Source organism: Carcharodon carcharias, chromosome 8 (assembly GCF_017639515.1).
Source record: "Carcharodon carcharias isolate sCarCar2 chromosome 8, sCarCar2.pri, whole genome shotgun sequence".
Classification (NCBI taxonomy): domain Eukaryota; kingdom Metazoa; phylum Chordata; class Chondrichthyes; order Lamniformes; family Lamnidae; genus Carcharodon; species Carcharodon carcharias.
Genome location: NC_054474.1, coordinates 153,772,185 through 153,792,984, shown reverse-complemented (window position 1 = coordinate 153,792,984; position 20,800 = coordinate 153,772,185). Strand labels below are relative to the sequence as shown.

At 42.0% G+C, this 20,800-nt stretch overlaps 1 protein-coding gene across 2 annotated transcripts in view; it reads left to right on the top strand.

Annotated features, from left to right (window-relative positions):
* The first annotated feature begins 12,175 nt into the window (after positions 1–12,175).
* Positions 12,176–20,800, top strand: part of gpsm1b (G protein signaling modulator 1b) — a 248,555-nt gene continuing 239,930 nt past the window's right edge. Inside the window, exon 1 of one of the 2 annotated variants that reach the window (XM_041194228.1) lies at positions 12,176–12,581. In XM_041194228.1, the coding sequence (XP_041050162.1) occupies positions 12,575–12,581 (7 nt within the window). In that variant the 5' untranslated portion in view covers positions 12,176–12,574. The remainder of the gene's footprint in view (positions 12,582–20,800) is intronic. The other variant, XM_041194230.1, reaches the window with a different exon arrangement.

Here is a 20,800-nt window from a genome sequence, read left to right as displayed (position 1 = left end):
CCTCCTATACTGCAGCACACTTCACTGTTGCTGGGTCAAAATCCTGGAATTCCCTCCCTAACAGCACTGTGGGTGTACCTACACCACATGGACTGCAGCGGGTCAAGAAGGCAGCTCACCACCACCTTCTCAAGGGCAACTAGGGATGGGCAATAAATGTTGGCCCAGCCAGTGACACCCATGCTCCATGAGAGAATTTTTAAAAATCACTTTGCTGGGCATTTCCAGCATTTTGTACCAGAAAGATCGATAGGTTTCCATTATGACTGTTCATAGGAACCCACAAAAGATATCCTGCTCAGTGATTGGCATTGAACATTATCAATTTTATTTTGTTCTTTTGAACTTAGAAAACTTTGAAAATAAAATCAAGATGGGGTTTTATTTTATGTCAAACTCGCCTTGATCATCCACCCATGGCTAGTACATTGTTTTTAGCCTCTTGTGCATCTGACATAAAATGGGTTTATCGGGCACAGACCAGGGTTAGTTTGAAAATTGGATAGTACTAATCTTGCTCACTGGGATATTCAACCAGCATTATCCTGAAGAAATAAAAACAGAAAATGCTGGAAAAACTCAGCAGGTCTAGCAGCATTTGTGGGGAAACATGGTTAACGTTTGGAGTCCGTATGACTGTGTTTGAAATAAAATGGACTACACCAGTGATATGCAGGAGAACCAGGAAGTCTGGAATTTGTCCATGGAATGATTTCCCATCACAGTGTGAACAATGTTGAGACTGAAAATGAAACAGTGACATTTTTATTTAGTGTCACATTTTTAAATACCAACAGAGTAACACAAATTAAACCAAGAAATTGTGCATTGTCATCAGGAAGATTTAACCAAGAGGTAGTGCATATTTTTATACCTAATCCAAAGAAGTATAATTCACAGTAGTTTATTAACAAACATTCTACAGTGAACGTGTGTACATCACTGGCTGTGAAAAGCAGTGGAAACACTGTATTGAGGTAATCATTTGAAAATTATGCTAAGGTTCTCCTTTGACAACATTTGTAAGTATGGATTTGTTCAACAGTGGCAAACTGCTTCAAAGTATCAAAAGTTTGAAATGACATCTGTAGAATAACAGGTTAACATCAGGAGCATCTGATACTGATATAGCTACTGATGTAACTACAGTGCAGTGTCTCATGATTAAATAAATGCAATATGGAGGGAAGCAGAAGTACTACCTTGTGTAGACTCATGGAAGTGCACATGGATCTGTAAATAAAGAAGAATTTTTTAAATGAAATACAGTCTGTTGTAGATTTCTTGGGGAAACAGTCAAACCATAAAAGAACCCCATCAAATCCCTGAGCTCCAGATGAAACTTGGTGGCAGCAGGCAGAGTGTAAGAGACCCAGGATAACTCCAATTGAAGACTGCAGACCTGACAGACCTACAAATCCTTGGAAAAAGGATAAAAAGAAAATAAAAGACTCATCTGAGAACTCAGAGCATTGTGGGTGCAGATGCAAGCAGACACACAGACCTGGAGCCCAGACAGCAGTGAGGACAGATTACAATCTACAAGCCAAACTAATGAAGCAGGAAAAGGTCCAGAGCTGAGGAAAATTGTGGAGTCTATATTGCCATTCCCAACCCTTTCCAAAATGCTGAAGGCTCATAACAGGTGCAACAGTGGGACAACTGGAGAAAGCAATTTTCCAGATGATGAACAGCTTCAGCTTTGCAAAAGAAGGAATAAAAGGATCAGGTCAGCACTTTAATCTATGCAGTTGGAGCTATTGGTGACGATGTACTAACGAGACAGAATTGATCAAGCTCTTTTCATGAAGAGCATTCCTCCATGCATTCGATTCATACTTCAGTGTTCAAAAAATTTGATCATCGAGTGAATAAAATTGAATAAGAGGATACAAAAACTGGGTGAAAACATGAATTCAATCAAAAATGACCTGTACAGGCTAGCATAAAATTACAAACATACGAACAAGGAGCAGGAGTAGGCCATTCAGCCCTTCAAGCCTGCTCTGCCACTTAAAAAGATCATGGCTGATCTGATAGTAATCTGCATCCCACCTACCCCTGATAACATATCACCCCCTTGCTTAAAAATAGTCAAAAACTCTGCTTCCACCACCTTTTCAGGAAGAAAGTTCCAAAGACACATGACCCTTTGAGTGAAGAAACTTTTACCTCATCTCCGATTTAAATGAGTGGCCCCTTATTTTTAAACAGTGACCCCTAGTTCTAGATTTTTCCACAAGAGGAAACATCCTGTCCACATCCACTCTGTCAAAGCCCCTCAGGATCTTATATGTTTCAATCAAGTTGTCTCTAGCAACTAAACTCCAGCAGATACAAGCCTAGTCTGTCCAACCTTTCCTCATAAGACAACAACATAAAATTGCAATGACGGAATTTGAAAATCTGTCAGATCTCTTGCAAAGGAGAGAAGTTTAACTCTAGCAAAGGCAGTGCAAATAGCATGACAGACTGAGCTAAGGAATCAAAACAGAGTGGTTGTTTGTGGGGAAAGTGATGCCCCTTGGAAAAGAATGAGTGAGCAGCTCAATATGTCGGACAAAAAAGAGAGTGCGGTGAAGCAAAGTCCCAAGACATCAGGGAAAAGTGCACCAACCTCCATCTTCAAATGCTCGGTGTGGTGAAAAAACCCTGCACAAGTGGGAAAAATGCCCAGCAGGGGGAGCAAAGTGCCACAACAGTGGAAAGCTGGGGTTTGTCTGCCAACCTAAAATACAAGTAACCCACAAGAAGAAAGAGAAAATAACAAAACCAAATCAAATACAAGAAGTGGAAGAGCCACAGAGAAAAAAACAAATAGCCTTCCTGGGAGAAATTAATGAAACAGAAAATAATTCCTGGAGCATTAATTTAGAAGTGGATGGTCAGCCCATGGAGTTTAAGCGAAATACAGGTGCGAGTGTTTCAGTATTACCTGATAAAATAAAGTGGCTTAAAAAATATTACATTTCAGCCATCCTCCATCCAGTTACAAGGACCAGGAGGGACAACACTAAAAGCAATAGGTCAACACTTGTCAAATTGAGATACAAGGGCAAAGGAATTATTGAACCTCTGCATGTTATACAAAACCTAGACTCGCCATTATTGAGCAGGAAAGCGATGGGAGCGGGGAGGCAATGGCATAGTGGTACTGTCGCTAGAGATCCAGGGTAATGCCCTGGGGACCTGGGTTTGAAACCCGCCACAGCAGATGTTGGAATTTGAATTCAATAAAAATCTGGAATTCAAAGGTCAATGATGACCATGAAACCATAAAATCCCATTTGGTTCACTAATGTTCTTTAAGACCTTTAGAGAAGGAAATCTGTCGTCCTTATCTGGTCTGGTCTACATGTGACTCCAGATCCACAGCAATGTGGTTGACTCTTAAATGCCCTCTGAAATGGCCTAGCAAGCCACTCAGTCATAACAACCCGCTACAAAGACACAAAAAGGAAGAAACCGGACGGACCACCCAGCATCGACCTAGGCACCAGAAACAACAACGGCAATCTCAGCCCTGTTGACCCTGCAAAGTCCTCCTTACTAACATCTGGGGGCTAGTGCCAAAATTGGGGCGAGCTGTCTCACAGGCTAGTCAAGCAACAGCCTGACATAGTCATCCTCACAGAATCATACCTTACAGATAATGTCCCAGACTCCACCATCACCATCTCTGGGTTGTCCTGTCCCATCGGCAGGATAGACCCAGCAGAGGTGGTGGCACAGTGGTATACAGTCGGGAGGGAGTTCCCTCGGAGTCCTGAACATTGACTCTGGACCCCATGAAGTCTCATGGCATCAGGTCAAACATGGGCAAGGAAACCTCCTGCTGATTACCATGTACCGCCCTCCTTCAGTCGATGAATCAGTGCTCCTCCATGTTGAACATCACTTGTGGCAGGGGCACAGAATGTACTCTGGGTAGGGGACTTCAATGTCCATCACCAAGAGTGGCTCGGTAGCACCACTGCTGACTGAGCTGGCAGAATTCCTAAATGACATAGCCGCCAGACTGGGTCTGTGGCAGGTAGTGAGGGAACCAACAAGAGGGAAAAACAAAACAAAAACAGAATTACCTGGAAAAATTCAGCAGGTCTGGCAGCATCGGCGAAGAAGAAAAGAGTTGACGTTTCGCGTCCTCATGACCCTTCAACAAAACATACTTGACCTCATCCTCACCAACCTGCCTGCCGCAGATGCAGCTGTCCTTGACAGTATTGGTAGGAGTGACCACTGCATAGTCGTGGAGGCAAAGTCCCGTCTTCACATTGAGGATAACCTCCCTCATGTTGTGTGGCACTACCACCATGCTAAATGGGATAGATTTCAAACAGATCTAGCAGCTCAAGACTGGGCATCCATGAGATGCTTTGGGCCATCAGCAGCAGCAGAATTGTACTCAACCACAATCTGTAACCTCATGGCCTGGCATATCCCCAACTCTACCATTATCATCAAGCCAGGGGATCAACCCTGGTTCAATGAAGAGTGCAGGAAAGCATGCCAGGTGCAGCACCAGCCATACCTAAAAATGAGGTGTCAACATGATGAAGCTATAACACAGGACTACTTGCGTGTCAAACAGCATAAGCAGCAAGTGATATAGCTAAGCGATCCCACAACCAATGGATCAGATCCAAGTTCTGCAGTCCTGCCACATCCAGTCATGAATGGTGGCGGACAATTAAACAACGCATTCATGGAGGTGGCTCCATAAATATCCCCATCATCAATGATGGAGGAGCCCAGCACAGCAGTGCAAAAGATAGGGCTGAAGCATTCGCAACAATTTTCAGCCAGAAGTGCCAAGTGGATGATCCATCTCGGCCTCCTCCGGAGGTCCCCAGCATCACAGATGCCAGTTTTCAGCCAACTCGATTCATTCCACGGGATATTGAGAAACAGCTGAAGGCAATGGATACTGCAAAGGCTATGGGCCGTGACAACATTCCAGCAATAGCAATGAAGACTTGTGCTCCAGAACTTGCCGTGTCCCTAGCTAAGCTGTTCCAATACAACTACAACATTGGCATCTACTTGGCTATGTGGAAAATTGCCCTGGTATGTCCTGCACACAAAATGCAGGACAAATCCAACCCGGCCAATTACCGTCCCGTCAGCCTATTCTTGAACATCAGTTAAGTAATAGAAGGCGTTTCCAACAGTGCTATGAAGCGGCACTTGCTTAGCAGTAACCTGCTCACTGACACCCAGTTTGGATTCCGCCAGGGCCACTCAGCTCCTGACCTCATTACAGCCTTGGTTCAAACATGGACAAACGAGCTGAACTCTCGAGGTGAGGTGAGAGTGACTGCCCTTGACATCAAGGCAGAATTTGACCGAGTGTGGCATTAAGGAGCCCTAGCAAAGCTGGGGTCAAGGGAATCAGGGGGAAAACTCTCCGCTGCTTGGAGTCATACTAGCACAAAGGAAGATGGTTGAGGTTGTTGGAGATCAGTCATCTCAGCTCCAGGACATCACTGCAGGAGTTCCTCAGGGTACTGTCCTAGGCCCAGTCTTCTTCAACTGCTTCATCAATGACCTTCCTTCCATCATAAGGTCAGAACTGGGAATGTTTGCTGATGATTGCACAATGTTCAGCACCATTCGCCACTCCTCAGTTACTGAAGCAGTCCATGTCCAAATGCAGCAAGACCCGGGCAATACCCAGGCTTGGGCTGACAAGTGGCAAGTAACTTTCGCGCCACACAAGTGTCAGGCAATGACCATCTCCAACAAGAGAGAATCTAACCATTGCCCCTTGATGTTCAATGGCATTACCATCATTGAATCCCCCACTATCAACATCTTGGGGGTTATCATTGACCAGAAACTGAACTAGACTAGCCACATAAATATTGTGGCTACAAGAGCAGGTCAGAGGCTAGGAATCGTACGATGAGTAACTCACCTCCTGACTCCCCAAAGGCTGTCCACCATCTACAAGGTACAAGTCAGGAGTGTGATGAAATACTCCCCACTTGCCTGGATGAGTGCAGCTCCTACAACGCTGAAGAAGCTGGACACCATCCAGGACAAAGCAGTCTGCTTGATTGGCACCACATCCACAAACATTCACTCCCTCCTCCACCAACGCACAATAGCAGCAGTGTGTACCATCTACAAGATGCACTGCCAGAACTCACCAAGTCTCCTTAGATAGCACCTTCCAAACCCACGGCCACTACCACTTAGAAGGACAAGGGCAGCAGATATTTGGGAACACCACCACCTGGAAATTCTCCTCCAAGTCACTCACCATCTTGACTTGGAAGTATATCGCTATTCCTTCACTGTCGGGTCAAAATCCTGGAACTCCCTCCCTAACAGCACTGTGGAAGTACCTACATCACATGGACTGCAGCGATTCAAGAAGGCGGCTCACCACCACCTTCTCAAGGGCAATTAGGGATGGGCAATAAATGCTGGCCCAGCCAGTGAAGCCCACATCCTGTGTATAGAATAGAAAAAAAATACTTACAGTTGAGTCTGATTTAGAAGATTGATTAAATTGCCGATGAACAGTCCAGTAATGCATTCAGAAACAAATTTCCATCACTATTTTCAGGCTTGAGAAAGCTGAAGACAGAATATCATGCAGCTATAAGGGTGGATGCGAAGCCTATATGACTCTTCACAGCAAGGAAGGTCCCTCACCCACATTTGGACAAAGTCAAGCACGAGATTGAGCACATATTACAAAAGGGGGCTAAGTCTCCAGTAACCATACCAACAAAGTGGTGTTCTGGAATGGTCACAGTACCAAAGCTAATGATTCAATCAGAACCTGTATGGACTAAGCTTAAACAAGTCAGTAGAACATGCGATCTATCCGAAAGCATCAGTGGACGAAATGCTTGACAAATTAGCGCAAAGCACTCTCTTCACCAAATTAGAAGCAAACAGTGGCTTTTGGCAGGTGCCTCTGTACAAAAGGTCCAGACAGCTAACCACTTTTGTAATGCCATTCAGTTGTTAATTTTTTTAACAGGTTAACATTTGGAATTGCTCTTGCTCTGGAGGTATGCCAAAGAATGATGTCTCAGACCCTGGAAGGCATGGCAGGAGTAATATGCCACATGGACGACATGATTACACATGGTTCATTGACTGAGAGCAGCCATCAAAGTTCCACAGGAAGCAGGTTTGACACTGAATGGGAAATGTGAATTTTCAAAGCCTTTAATAAAATTTCTGGGACACATTGTGCAGGCTTCAGGAATAACAGCTGACCAGCAGAAAACCAAGGTGATTAGAGCATTCCCGCAACCTAGAACAATCACAGAATTACAAAGATTCCTTGGTGTGCAACCAAGTAGGCTAATTCTTAACAAACTTGGTTGAAATCAATGAGCTGTTGAGACAAGATCAACAGGGGCGCTGGAACATGGACCAGAAAAATGCTTTTGACAAGGTCAAAAGATGTCCTAATTCCACCTGAATTTCGAGCACACTATGATCCAGAGTTGTCAGCAATTGTAGCAGCGGATGCATCATCTACAGGTTTGGGCGCATGTTTCAGCTTCAAAAAGATAGAAAAAGAAGACCAGTTTATTGCACCTCAAGATCATTCACAGACATAGAGAAAAGGTACGCAACCATTGTGAAAGAAGCATTAGCAGCCACAAGAGCAGGAGAGAAGTTCACTGATTATGTCAGGGATTAAGGTTTAAAACTGCAACCGACAACAAATCTTTGGTTACTCTTCATAACCTAAAGGAGATTGCAAAAACGCCACCTAGAATTCAATGTTTTAATGACTAATGAGATACAATTCAGTTCTGAGTACGTTCAAGGGAGGAACCAGATGACAGCAGATGCACCATCAATAATACCAATGGAAGGAGTCAAACTGGGAAATTTAAGTTTCACTGAGGAAGTAGAAGCATATACTTCATTCATTACTTAACACTTACCAGCCACTTAAAAGAGATTATAAGAGATTAAGCAAGCACAACAGCAGATCAACAAATGTATCCAAATGCAAGAGTATTACCAGAAAGGATGGCCAGATTATACTCCTAATAACCCAGTACTATGCCAATACTTGTGTGTTATCTGCAAACTTGGAAATATTACATTTGGTCCCCACATCCAAATCATTGATATAGATTGTGAACAGCTGGGGCCCAAGTAGTGATTGTTGCAGTATTCCAGTGGTCACAGCCTGCCAACCTGAGAATAACCTGTTTATTCCTGTCCTCTGTTTTTGGTCTGTTAACCAATCCTCAATCTATGTTAGTATATTGCCCCCAATCCATGTGCTCTAATTTTGTATACTAACCTCCTGTGTGGCCCCAATCTGAAAATCCAAATACACCATATCCACCCCTATCTATTCTGCAAGTAAGATTCTCAAAAAAAATCCAAATATGTTCTCAAACATGATTTCCCTTTCATAAATCCATGTTGACTCTGCCCAATCAGATCATAATTTTCCATGTGTCCAGTTATCACATCCCTTATAATAGAACCTAGTATTTTCCCTACTACTGACCTCAGGCTAACAGGTCTGTAGTTTCCCTTCATCCCTCTCCACCCTTCCTTAAATAGTGGGGTTACATTTGCAACCTTACAAACTACAGGTACTGTTCCAGGATCTATTGAATTTTGAAAGACAGAAACCAATGCATCCACTAACTCCATAGCCACCTCTATCAACACTCTGGGATGTAGATCTTTGGATCCTGGGGATTTATCAGCATGAAGTCCCATTAATTTCTCCGGTACTACTTTTTTACTAATACCAATTTCTTTCAGTTCTTCAGTCTCGCTAGTCCCTTGAGTCTCCATTATTTCTGGGCGGTTTTTTGTATCTCCCTGTGTGAAGACAGACACCAAGTCATTATATAGCTCTCTGCTGTTTCCTTATTCCCCATTATATATTCTCCTGTCTCTGCCTGTAATGAATACACATTTGTCTTTGCTAATATTTTCCTTTTCACATTCCTATAGAAGCTTTTACAATCCATTTTGATGTTTCTTACATTTATATTCTATTTTCCTTTCTTTTCTCCGTTGCTGAATTCTAAAATTGCTCCCAATCCTCAGGCCTACTACTTTATTGGCAAGTTTATAAACCTCTTCCTTTGATCTAATGCAATCTTTAACTTGCTTTGTTACCCATGGTTGACTCACTTTTTATGTTGGGTTTTTGTGACTTAAAGGAATGTACATTTGTTGTAAACCATGTATTAATTCTTTAAATACCAACAATTACCTATCTGCCATCATACTTTTTAATGTATTTTCCCAATCCACTACAGCCAACTTGCCCCTCGTACTTTCATGATTTCCTTTGTTTAAATTCAAGACCCTAGTTTCGGATTGAACCTACATCATTTTCAAATTTGATGTAAAATTCTGTCATATTATGGTCACTGTTCCCTAAAAGTTCATTCACAAGAAAATAATTAATTAGTCCTTTCTCGCTGCATGATGCAAAATCTAAAATAACCTGTTCCCTAGTTGGTTCCTCAACTAACTGCTCTTGAAAACTATCTTATAAAGGTTCCAGGAATTCATCCTTCACAGCATTTGTACTTGTTAGATTTACCCAGTCCATATGTAGATTAATGTTACCATTATTACTGTATCACTCTTTTACATGCCACAGTAATGGCATTGTGGAAGCTTTGGGGCTGCAGGACCCTATCTTTGTGGGTGGAGAGCTCTTTAAGGGAGGGGATCCATCCTCCAAACTGCACCCACACTCGAGCAGTAAATGTTAACTTGCCATGTGGTGAGAAAACAAATAGAACATGACACGGTTGCTTAGCATGAGAAGCTTGTTTTGATGCATTGGAAATTTCTCTTCAGTAAAAGTAAAGCTGCCAAATTCATCACTGTGGAAAGGATGGCTCCCACTGCCATTTTACAACTTTCTTGCCCTCAGGTTCCGAGCTAACCTCCCACTCACTTTAGAAAAAAACTATTTTTATACTTTTAACAGCATTGAAACACTGAGAATGCTTACCTTGTCTGCCCTGGTCGGATCATTACACCTTTTCCTCCATTGGCTCCCGGTTCACAGGGTCATGGACTTGGCAGTAAGGGCCTCCCCTTACCTTCCTCCATGCTACCACACGAATTTAAGGGGAGCCTCAGGGTCTCCAGCCCTCAGTAGCTGGTCACACATCTTCTCCATTTCATCCAGGAAGCTTTGCAGATCCTCTCCAAGGTTCCAGATTCATTTGTTTTAGATTAGAAACATTTTTGTGGTAAAGTACATAGGTAACACACATTTAGTTACATTTTTACTGCATTGTGTAAAGGTTTTAAAAGGTTTTCTTTTGAAAATATCAGTAACTTCGCAAGTTGGGTTAATAGTGCAGAATTTGCTGGAGAACAGCATCTCATACCCTGTTAGAATTTATTTGCCCTCAGCCTTCAGCTTTGAAGAATGTTTTGTGCTGAAAATTGTGAGGGCAATGGGACATCTGGGACCTTGGTGAACAATGGGAGAAATGATCTATCTCCGAGTAATGAGATTTAAGGATAAACAAAAGCAATAGATGAAGGATGGAGAAGGAAATAGGGTGAATTAGAATGACAATTAATTCAAAACATGAATAACGAGAGGAAAAGAAAGATTGGGTTAAGAGGGAGAGAAGAAACAGAAAGAAAAAGTAAGAAACAATGTAATAAACCTCTAGGAACAATCTAGGAGTTGCAGGCATGACACCATACAATTACAATCATTCCATTTCTGTGGTTGAGAGGCATTGCAGGAAAGAAAGACTTGCATTTATATATCGCTTTTCACAATCACATGCCATCACATGGCGCTTTACAGCCAATTTAGTACTAATTTTGATGGCAGTCATTGTTGTAATGTAGGAAATGTAGGAACATAAATTTAGTTATTAAAATGGTCCTTACATTGTTTAATACTAACCCTAACTTTCTACAGTGAATCTAATTTGTTTTAAGTGCACACACACAGAATCGTTTTGAAACTTAGCCAGAGATTGAGGGCGAGCTTCCAATTTTCTGATGCTAAGGGTGGAGTAGAGCAAATCGTCCAACAATTTGAGGCCAATTGCTAATTCATATTGTATCTTTCCTCACTCCAAATTGCTGTTTATTTCACACTGTTTAATAACATTGTGAGTGTTGTATTCTATGTTCTTTTCCCTGCAAATTCTGGACCAAAGGTCTTTTCAAAGTTGCTGGTCCATTACCTCTCTGTGCCACACATCAATACTAGTCAGTAACTATTTTCAGCTTTTTATAGCTCCATGTGGTTGGACAGGGAGATAAACCAATGGACATAGGTCCAGGGGGTCTCTGATTTGACAATTATGTCATTGTGCTTTTATGGGAAAGACAATCCAGCAATTTGTGACACAGATAGTGCAATGTTAACAGTTAATGCAAATATTCCAATTCTATCTTCCTTCACCTGAGAGATCACAGAATTGTTACAGCACAGAGGGAGGCCATTCAGCCCATCGTGTCAGCACACCTCTCCGAATGAACATTTCACTTAGTGCCATTTTCCTGCCTTCTCCTCATAATCCTGCACATTTTTCCTTTTCAACCAACTGTCTAATACTCTCTTGAAAGCCTCAGTTGAATCTGCCTCTACCACACTCTCAGGCAGTGTGAAAAAGTTATTTTTCTCATGCCTCTTTTGCTTCTTTAGCCAATTACTTAAAACCTGTGCCCTCTCATTCTCGACCCTTCCATGACTGGGAACAGTTTCTCCCTATCTGTTCTGTCCAGACCCCTCATGATTTTGAATGCCTCTATCAGATCTCTTCCAGGCCTTCTTTTCTCCAAGGAAAACAGCCCTAACCTCTTCAATCTATATTTAAAACTGAAGCTCATCATCCCTGGAACCAGTCTCGTGAATCTTTTCTGCACTCTCTCCAAGCCTTCGCTGAAGAAGCTTGACTGGAAAAGGTTTCAGCCCCTGTATCTTGCCAGATGTGTTAAGGGACTGAACAATAAACAGCCCGCATTCTCTTGTTAAAACAAACTCGTCCTTTGTAATTAAGAAGAATTAGATCAGTGTCCCCAATCGCATAGTCAGTTCTCAATGCCCAGAAGTGCAGCGAGATTTCGTCCACTGGAGCAATGCGGACTGCAGGTGGCACGGTTGCTCCAGAAAGAAAAGTTTTAAACAAAGTTTCCCTTTTTTCCTCAACACGCGCACAAAAAGTGATGAGTGGCAAGTTTGCAACTCAAGGAACAACAGTGAAAATAATAGAATAGAGGAGATGCAGAGTGAGATTACAATTGGTAGATAGCATTGCGGTGTGTGTGTGTGTTATCTTTCTCCCTTGTTCTGTCTCTCAGCCCCATTCAAACCAGGAACCAGACAAAGGACCCGAAGCTTCCCCGCTGCCGGTGCCGGCATTGGGAGGGACCGGGGACCCCATGGCAGGGAACTTTGCTCCTCTCCCGGTCACTTCTCTCTTTTTACTTGACACATCGCGGACATTTTTGGACATTTGACTGCGGCAAATCCAGAGAGGGAAACATTGTGTCCGATTGATTGTGTTTGGAAATATTGTTGCAAAAATAAGTTTTGGGGGAGGTTCGGAGTCACCTGCGGGCGGGAATGTACAGTAAGTAGAAAAGTTTCTTCAAAACTTTTTTTTATAAAAGACAAAAGCAAGTTTTCTTTGAATGACCAAAAGATTTAACATTTACTTCCCTTCCTTTCCCTTTCGTTCCTGGACATTGGGACATTGTGGGAGTATTCAACTTAAAATATTGTTTTTGGTGTTTTTTTTTAACTTGCATTCGTTAGCTGCTGCTTTCACTTGTTCTCAATTTTATTTAGGATTATGTGTATGTTCATTTTTTTTTTGGTTCCCTTTAATTTTGGATACCGAGGCCCCGGGTCAGACCTCGGCCCCCAGTAAGAGTCCGGGCGGCAGGAGGGAATGGCAGCGGCGGTCAGTCGTTTCAAATTTGTGCCCTTGACAAAAGATTTCGCTCGTGAGGCTTAACCGAGCAGTCAAAGTGCGAGAGGAGTCCGGGTTTTTCTTCCCTGACACTAGGCTTTAATATAAGGCAGGAAAGTTGCTGGAAATATAAAATAAATTCCCATGTTCGATCAACGTTGTTGACCCCTGACTTGCTGACAATAGGAAATGAGCAGCACCCACTAACTTGTAAAAGCATTTAACGTTTAAAATATTTAAATTTGAAACCGTGTACCAACAGCAAGTATTGCCTATGAACTTCACTGCTTTTGAAATCTTCTCTGTTGTATTTCTGTGCTTAAGTGGCCTATTTGAGCTGGCAAATGGTTTCATATTTGTTTACATGAATAATAGACACCAGGGGAGTCATTGTTTACTTGCTGTTCATCTTGTGGTTTAACGTTAACTGAACACCAAGTTAAAAGCTTTGTTCCCCATGTATGTAAAACAAAAACAGCCAAGCAGCTTGCTGGCCTTGTTCAAAACTTATGCTGTTCCACACGATCTGCTGCTCATTATTGGACTCTTTTCGTTGGCATTGGGGTATCAGTGGACCAGGTTCCATGTGTATATTTAAGAGCTCTGTGTTCTCTGGCCAAAGGGCAGTATGCAAGAGCCTAGAAACTTGGCAGTATTGCCCCAAGCACCACGTAGATTTATATATCAAATTGCTACCTGCAGCGAAGCAGCAATGTCAGTGAGTGCAAAACCTTGATGCTGCAAGTTCTGAGATGGTAAGTCAGCTAGTTGAGCTCTGCTGAGGGGAGGGCAGGATTTCTTTGTCCCTGAGCCCGAAGGGGAGAAAAATCAACATATCTTCCATCATGCTCTTCTTTGTTATCTAGTGACCCAGATTCAGCAGTGTGGATGGTCGGTTGATGAAAATCAGACCAGGCTTCCTGCTGATGCTTGCTGACTGGACTTTTTCATAAAAGAGGTTTAATATGAAGGGTTTGCTAATACACTTCAGATTAAGGCAAAAGTTTAAAACGCTATACTTTACAAGTTTGGTAAATGAATTGTAGAATCTTACAGCAGAGGAGGAGGCTATTTAGTCCATCATGTCTGTGCTGGCTCCTTGACAGTATATTCCAGTTAATCTACCCACCACACACCCCCCCCCCCACCCCCACCATTCTTTCCTCATAGCCTTGATTTTTTTTTTCTCTCCATGAGCCACAACGACTTAGATTGACATAATACATTTAACACTTCAGAACTTTTCAAGGCACTTAACCAAAAGCAATATCAGTAAAGACGTTTTTGACACTGAGCCACAGAAGGAGATATCTGGAGGATGACTAAAAGCTTGTATGGAAACAATGGTCACGGAACTAAATTTGTTGATGGGGACCAAAGAACATTGGCTTCAGTTTTCCTAGTATTTAGTTAGAGGAAATTTCTGCTTATCTGGTATTGGATGTCGGGCAAGCAGTGTGACAAATCAGAGACAGTGAGGGGTCTGGAGAGTTGGTTGTGAGATAGAACTGAGTGTCATCAGCATACAAGTGAAAACTGATGTGATTTAACCAAGGGGTAGCATGTGGATAAGAAATAGAAGGGGACCAAGGATAGATTCTTGGAACTCCAGAGGTAACCTCTTCAAGGATATATTCAATTCCCTTTCAAATGTGTGATGAAGAGGGTTGGGAGGAGGCTTGTGTGACGCCATAGACCAGTTGAACTTAATGATCTGATTTTTTTCCTGTAGACTCTACGTAACCCTTTCAGACAGCACATTCCAGATCACTGTAACCTGCTGTATAAAAATATCTCTGCTCTGGCTCTTATGCCAATCACCTTTAATCCTTTGTTTCCTGACTCTTTTGCAAATGGAAACAGTTTCACTTTATTAACTCCATCAAACCCCTTAATGATTTTCAGTGCTTCTATTAAACCTTGTTTATTGCTCTAACCAAGGCAATCCTACTTCTCTAATCTCACTATATAACTGAAGATCCTCATCTGTGATATCATTGCAGTAAATCTCTCTACACCCTCTCCAAGAACATGACATCCTTCCTGAAGTGTGGTGCCCAGAATTGGTCGCAGTACTCCAGCTGAGTAATACAAGTAGATCACTCAAGCATAAACCTCACTTGCCGATTAATTGTAGGAGCAATTCTTGATTATCCCCCAATTTCCTCTGTGGGCTGGGTGAGATTCCCATCATTGTGGCAAAAAAGGATCAGGTTTGACCCTGATAACTACAGATCCTTCAGTAGTAGAGATTAACAGTTGTGCTTTTCACCTTAAACTGAGTGCTCTCCCCCAATTTAAAAGTGTTGACATTTTTGCTAATGGACCATAACACTCAGATGAATGTTCTTACGATAATTATCAATTGTGCCAATTCATTCTTGGAGTTGATAACAATGGGGTGGTGCATCACATGGGGAGAAACTTTGTCCTTGGGTTCTATCCCAGCTTTGTGTCCTGTTGCAGTCAGGTGAAGCATGAGACTAATATCTTCCTTTTGTTCAGACTTCTTCACTTCAACTGCAGAGTTTGTCAAACTAACCTTCAGAAACTGTGCTGGGACTTCCTCTGAATTGTTTTCATACTCCAATTCCACTTTTTGGGGAAAAATAAGTACCTTCATAAAAATGGATATATCTAATCCAATTTTTGGTCGAGCCAAAAATATGGTAAAACCAACAGCAAAACTGTAAAAGATAATAGAGAAAATGGAACGATTGATTGAGTTATCTGTCAGAACAAATTTGCTTCTCATCAAAGTGTAATTTTGCATAGAGTCATAGAATAGTTCTCACCTTGAAAGCCTGAAAAGTGAAGGATTGTACTGGAGCCAATCTTAATTCGGATTTAAATTTATTTGCAGAGGAAAGATTACAAACATTCACCTCCTAAACCAACTACACCACAGTTTCAGTACCTGTGTCTTTGTACTTTTCTGAGTATACCAATTAAACAAACTAGCTAATTAACAAATTGACAGCTGCTAAAGGGTCACTGTAACTAAAAGCAAGAACTTCAATGGAAACGTATCAAATTTAAAAGATTTTTTGGAGCGTTGGGGGGTAGTAAATGGATGCTGCTGCCATTCAGTAAGCGTTTCTTTTATATCTGTTCAAGTGAAACCCCAACTAGTGCACCTCCACCTGCATATATCTAAACACAACTGAAATACATATCCTTGTTTCTAAGTCTGTGCCAAGGTACATCTCCATAGGTCATCGAGTCTTATCCCCCTGCTCAATCTTCATACACATTAATATTCCTCTTTTTGTCAGTATTGCTAAATATTTTATATTTTTTATAGGCCTCTGCTTCAACAGCAGTTTATGATAGGTAATTCCATATTCTCATCACCACTGTGTTACAATCCCTGTAGAGACCAGTAACTGAGATTTGAACTCCCAGTGAGTAGCTGAAAGGATGATACAACAAGATTTCATGTTTTAAGAGTTTTACTAGAACAAGCAAACCAGGAGTAACATTCACAGAATCTCACAGTGCAGAAGAGGCCCCCGGCCAATCTTTGTGTCATCTGCAAACTTACTAATCCTACCCCCGACATAGTCATCTATGTCGTTTATATGAATGACAAATAATAGGGGACCCAGCACAGATCCCTGTGGTATGCCACTGGACACTGGCTTCCAGTCACTAAAGCAGCCTTCTGTCATCACCCTCTGTCTCCTACAACTAAGCCAATTTTGAATCCACCTTATCAAATTATCCTGTATCCCATGTGCATTTGCCTTCTTTATAAGTCTTCCATGTGGGACCTTGTCAAAGGCTTTGCTGAAATCCATATAAACTACAGCAACTGCACTACCCTCATCTACACATCTGGTCACCTCCTCAAAAAATTCAATCAAATTTGTTAGGCACTATTTGTGTGGGGAACTTATACTTTAAACTACTGAACAGAACTTCCCGCTTTACTTTTAACACAGCCAAAAATCCCACTTCACGATTATACTTTATGCTGTCCTTTAAGTAGCCATTCAATTTTCCTGGAGCCAGTCCCAAGCGATTCTTAGCTCCTGAGGGTTTACTTCTGTTGTTTTCCTTTCCTGGTCTGGTAACATTTAACTCTAGAACAGTCCATCACAGTGAGGATTTTTCCTGGAGATTCTCCTAATGCAAGTGAGGTGGATCTTCCAGCCTCTTCAGATTCCCAAAAATGTGATCTTTTCAATCTGAGTATGAGCTCCCACCCATGTTCCTGTACAGTGAACCATAGACTTTTGAACTCTTGCTGTTCTCTCTCTTCTCTGGATCCTGGTAGGCTATCTGTGTCTGGGAGTTCTAGGGCTATCAAAGAAATCCTTCCCCCGCCTCAGCTTATCTCCAGGGCAATGTGAATCACAATGGCCTTGTATCCAGCTAAAAATGCTTATTAATCAATCCTTGAGACCCCAACCCACTTTTACCTTTGAAATAAATGGACAGTTTAAAGCATAACTGTTTACAACCTGACATTCTCAATGCCTTCCTGGGACTTTGGAGACTACCAGTCTAACCACTGTCAGCACAGATGCTGCTGCAATGGTCTCCCATGTGCGAATGCCTTACAACAACGACCAGCAAAATAACCTGAACCTCTCTTTAACTTTAACAGTCATGTCACTCAGGCCTGTTGTCAGGCAGATTTCAGATCAGGTCATGTGATTCACTTTATTTTGCCCTAAATTAAAAGCACAGTCCCAAACCACAACAATCTTATAAGCCTCATAATTGTAACAACTGAATAAGTACATTTTCCTGACACCCCTTTCATTTTTTTCTGATCAGAATTGTGTGTCCTCTCCTAACTTAAGAAAGTGCAGGTATTTTGTCTAGCTAAATGAGTTTCAGAACAGGTAGGATCTCATGATTCTTCTCACATTTGACAGTGTTGAGCATGTTTTACCCTTTCCTTGATTTTAAAATTTTCATCCTTATTTTCAAATCCCTCCATGGCCTCACCCCTCCCTATTTCTGTAATATCCTCCAGCCCTACAACCCTCCTTTAATTCTAGCTTCTTGGGCATCCCCAAGTTACGCACTGCACCATTGGTGCCTATGCCTTCAGTGGCCAAGGCCTAAGCTCTGGAATATCCTCCCTATGCCTCTCTGCCTCTCTACCTCACTTTCCTCCTTTAAGATACTCTTTAAAACCATCCCTTTGACCAAGCTTTGGTCATCTCCTTAAGTGGCTTGCTGTCATACTTTATTTTATAATGCTTCTGAATGGCACCTTGGGACATACCAATATGTTAAACGTGCTATATAAATATAAGTTGTTCCTTCAGCAAATCTGGGCAGAGGCATGTTAGTAAGATTGGTTGTGTGCATATACTGACTACAATGTGATCCACTGTGTGTGGTATATGAGGGTGGGGCGAGAGAACGGGGATAAATCGATCAGCTTGTCTGTATCTGACTCGTAGTTGTTTTGTGGCCTTTTTACACTGCAGCATATATCTTAATATGGATTTATCATTGTGCACTCTTTGCAGAGACTGAGAACATAACAAGCACACCTTATAACAGCAGGAAGTGCAGGCTCTGCTGAGAAGCATTTAAATACCACTTTCATGTTGGAATTCTATACAAGAAGCACAGCAACAATCAAACACTTGCACCGTGTGCTGAGGGACATTTCAAGCTACTTTATAAGGTGGAGGGAGCAAGAAAAATCTATGGCCTTGAGCTGAGGGTAAATGGATGGAAACAGCTGGAAGGTGTTGACCCATCAGTCAATAAAGTACTTCTGAAGTGCAGTCTTAAAGTAGTGTAGAGAAAATTAACAGTTAATTTGTACACAACAAGGGGTTGCACAAACAGCAGTCAATTAGATGAGCAGATAATTTTTTAAATAGGTGTTTGATAGATAAAAACAAAAATACCTGGAAAAACTCAGCAGGTCTGACAGCATCTGCGGAGAGGGATACAGTTGATGTTTCAAGTAATGTTGATTAGGAAACTGGTAGAACTCCCCTGCTTTTCTTCAAATAGTGCGATAGGATCTTTTACATTCACCTGAGAGAGCCAACACTGTTTGGCATCACATGGCAAAGAAGGCACATCCGACAGTGTGACACTGAAGTGTCAGTCCAGAACAGTGTTGGCCAATATTTTTAACTAACTATGTGTGGCTAATTACATTTCTGATGAATAAATAATAAATGTGTAGTAGATTCTGGGCACATAGACTCACTACTCACTCGCATTTTTTATGCAGGTGAACTTTAACTTGTTTGTGCATTTGTTGGTAAATAATGAAAAGCCGAGCGTGCGAGTGTTTTACAATCGCCTCGGGAGCCTCGGTTTGACATTTAGTCCAAAAAGCAGAGCTTTCCCAACAGTGTGGCTCTCCTTCAGCACTGCACTGAAGTGTCAGCCGGGATTGTTTGCTTCAGCTTCTGAACCCACATCTTTCTGACTCAGAGGTGAGAGCACCATCACTGAGTCAAGGTTAACACTCAGCTACCATGATATGCGGACAGCCAATATCTGTTGGAACTGGTTAAAACTGGTCAAGTTTTATTTTTATACTGAAGCAATAAGTAAGTGTGTGATTACAACTTCTTAAAGTATAAAGAAGGTGAGACACTGTGGTCACAGTAAATGAAGAACACTTTTGATCGACACACTGGACTAGCAGGCTTCATCAACATCTGGGACTTCATTTTAAATTTACCAGCTATAAGAGTTGGAAATAGAAATATGTGGCAGTTGAAATGAGTGCCAATATAATTCTTAATTTGGTTGGAACACAAATTGGCAAGCTTGGATAAAGGGGAGGTGAGGATAGCTGGTGCAGGATGCAGCAGTCTGTGGTTGGGGTGAAGGCATGTTGTTTGGAGCAGTGTAGAAACCTCCCCTTTATGAACAATATGTTCCTCAGTATGGACGTCCCTGCACTTTGAGTATCAAAATTTGCCAGGGACCAAAAAATAGGGATTTTATTTCAAATAAGTTGTAAGAACATTAAAAAAATTGAAACAGGAGTAGGCCATTCAGCCCTTTGAACCTGCTCCTCCATTCAATAAGATCATGATTGATCTTCTACCTTCCTGTGCTACCCCCATATTTTGTAATTCCCTTTGTACCCAAAAATCCATCAATCTCTGTTTTGGTGATACTCACTGGCTGAGCATTCACAGCTCTCTGGGGAAGAGTGACCAAAGATTCACAACGGTCTGAGTGAAGAAATTTCTCCTCGTCTTAGTCCTAAATGACTGGCCCCTTATTCTGAGACTTGCCACCATGTTCTAGATTCCCCAGCTAGGGGAAACACCCTCCCAGTCTGTCAAACCCCTTAAGAATTTAATGTGTTTCAATTGGTTCACCTCATTCTCCTAAATTTGAGGGAATATAGGCTCAGTTCCTAATTATCTCCTCATAGACAAATGCTGCATCTCAGGAATCAGTCTAGTGAAGTGAGACACCAACTGTCATTGCTTTAATTGCTTAACCCAGCAAAGTGATGGAAAGTGTTATCGACTGCGCTATCAAGCGGCACTTAGACAGCAATAACCTGCTCACTGGCACTCAGTTTGAGTTCTGCCAGGGCCACTTAGCTCCCGACCTCATTACAGCCTTGGCCCATACATGGATAAAAGAGCTGAACTCCAGAGATGAGGTGAGAGTGACTGTCCTTGACATCAACGCAGCATTTGACCGAGTGTGGCATCAAGGAGCCTAGCAAAACTGGAGTCGATGGGAATCAGGGGAAAACTCTCCACTGCTTGGGGTCATACCTGGCATTATGGAAGATAGTTGTGGTTGTCGAAGGTCAATCATTTCAGTCCCAGGATATCACTGCAGGAGTTCCTCAGGGTCGTGTCCAAGGCCCAACCATCTTCAGCTGCTTCATCAGTGACCTTCCCTCCATTGTA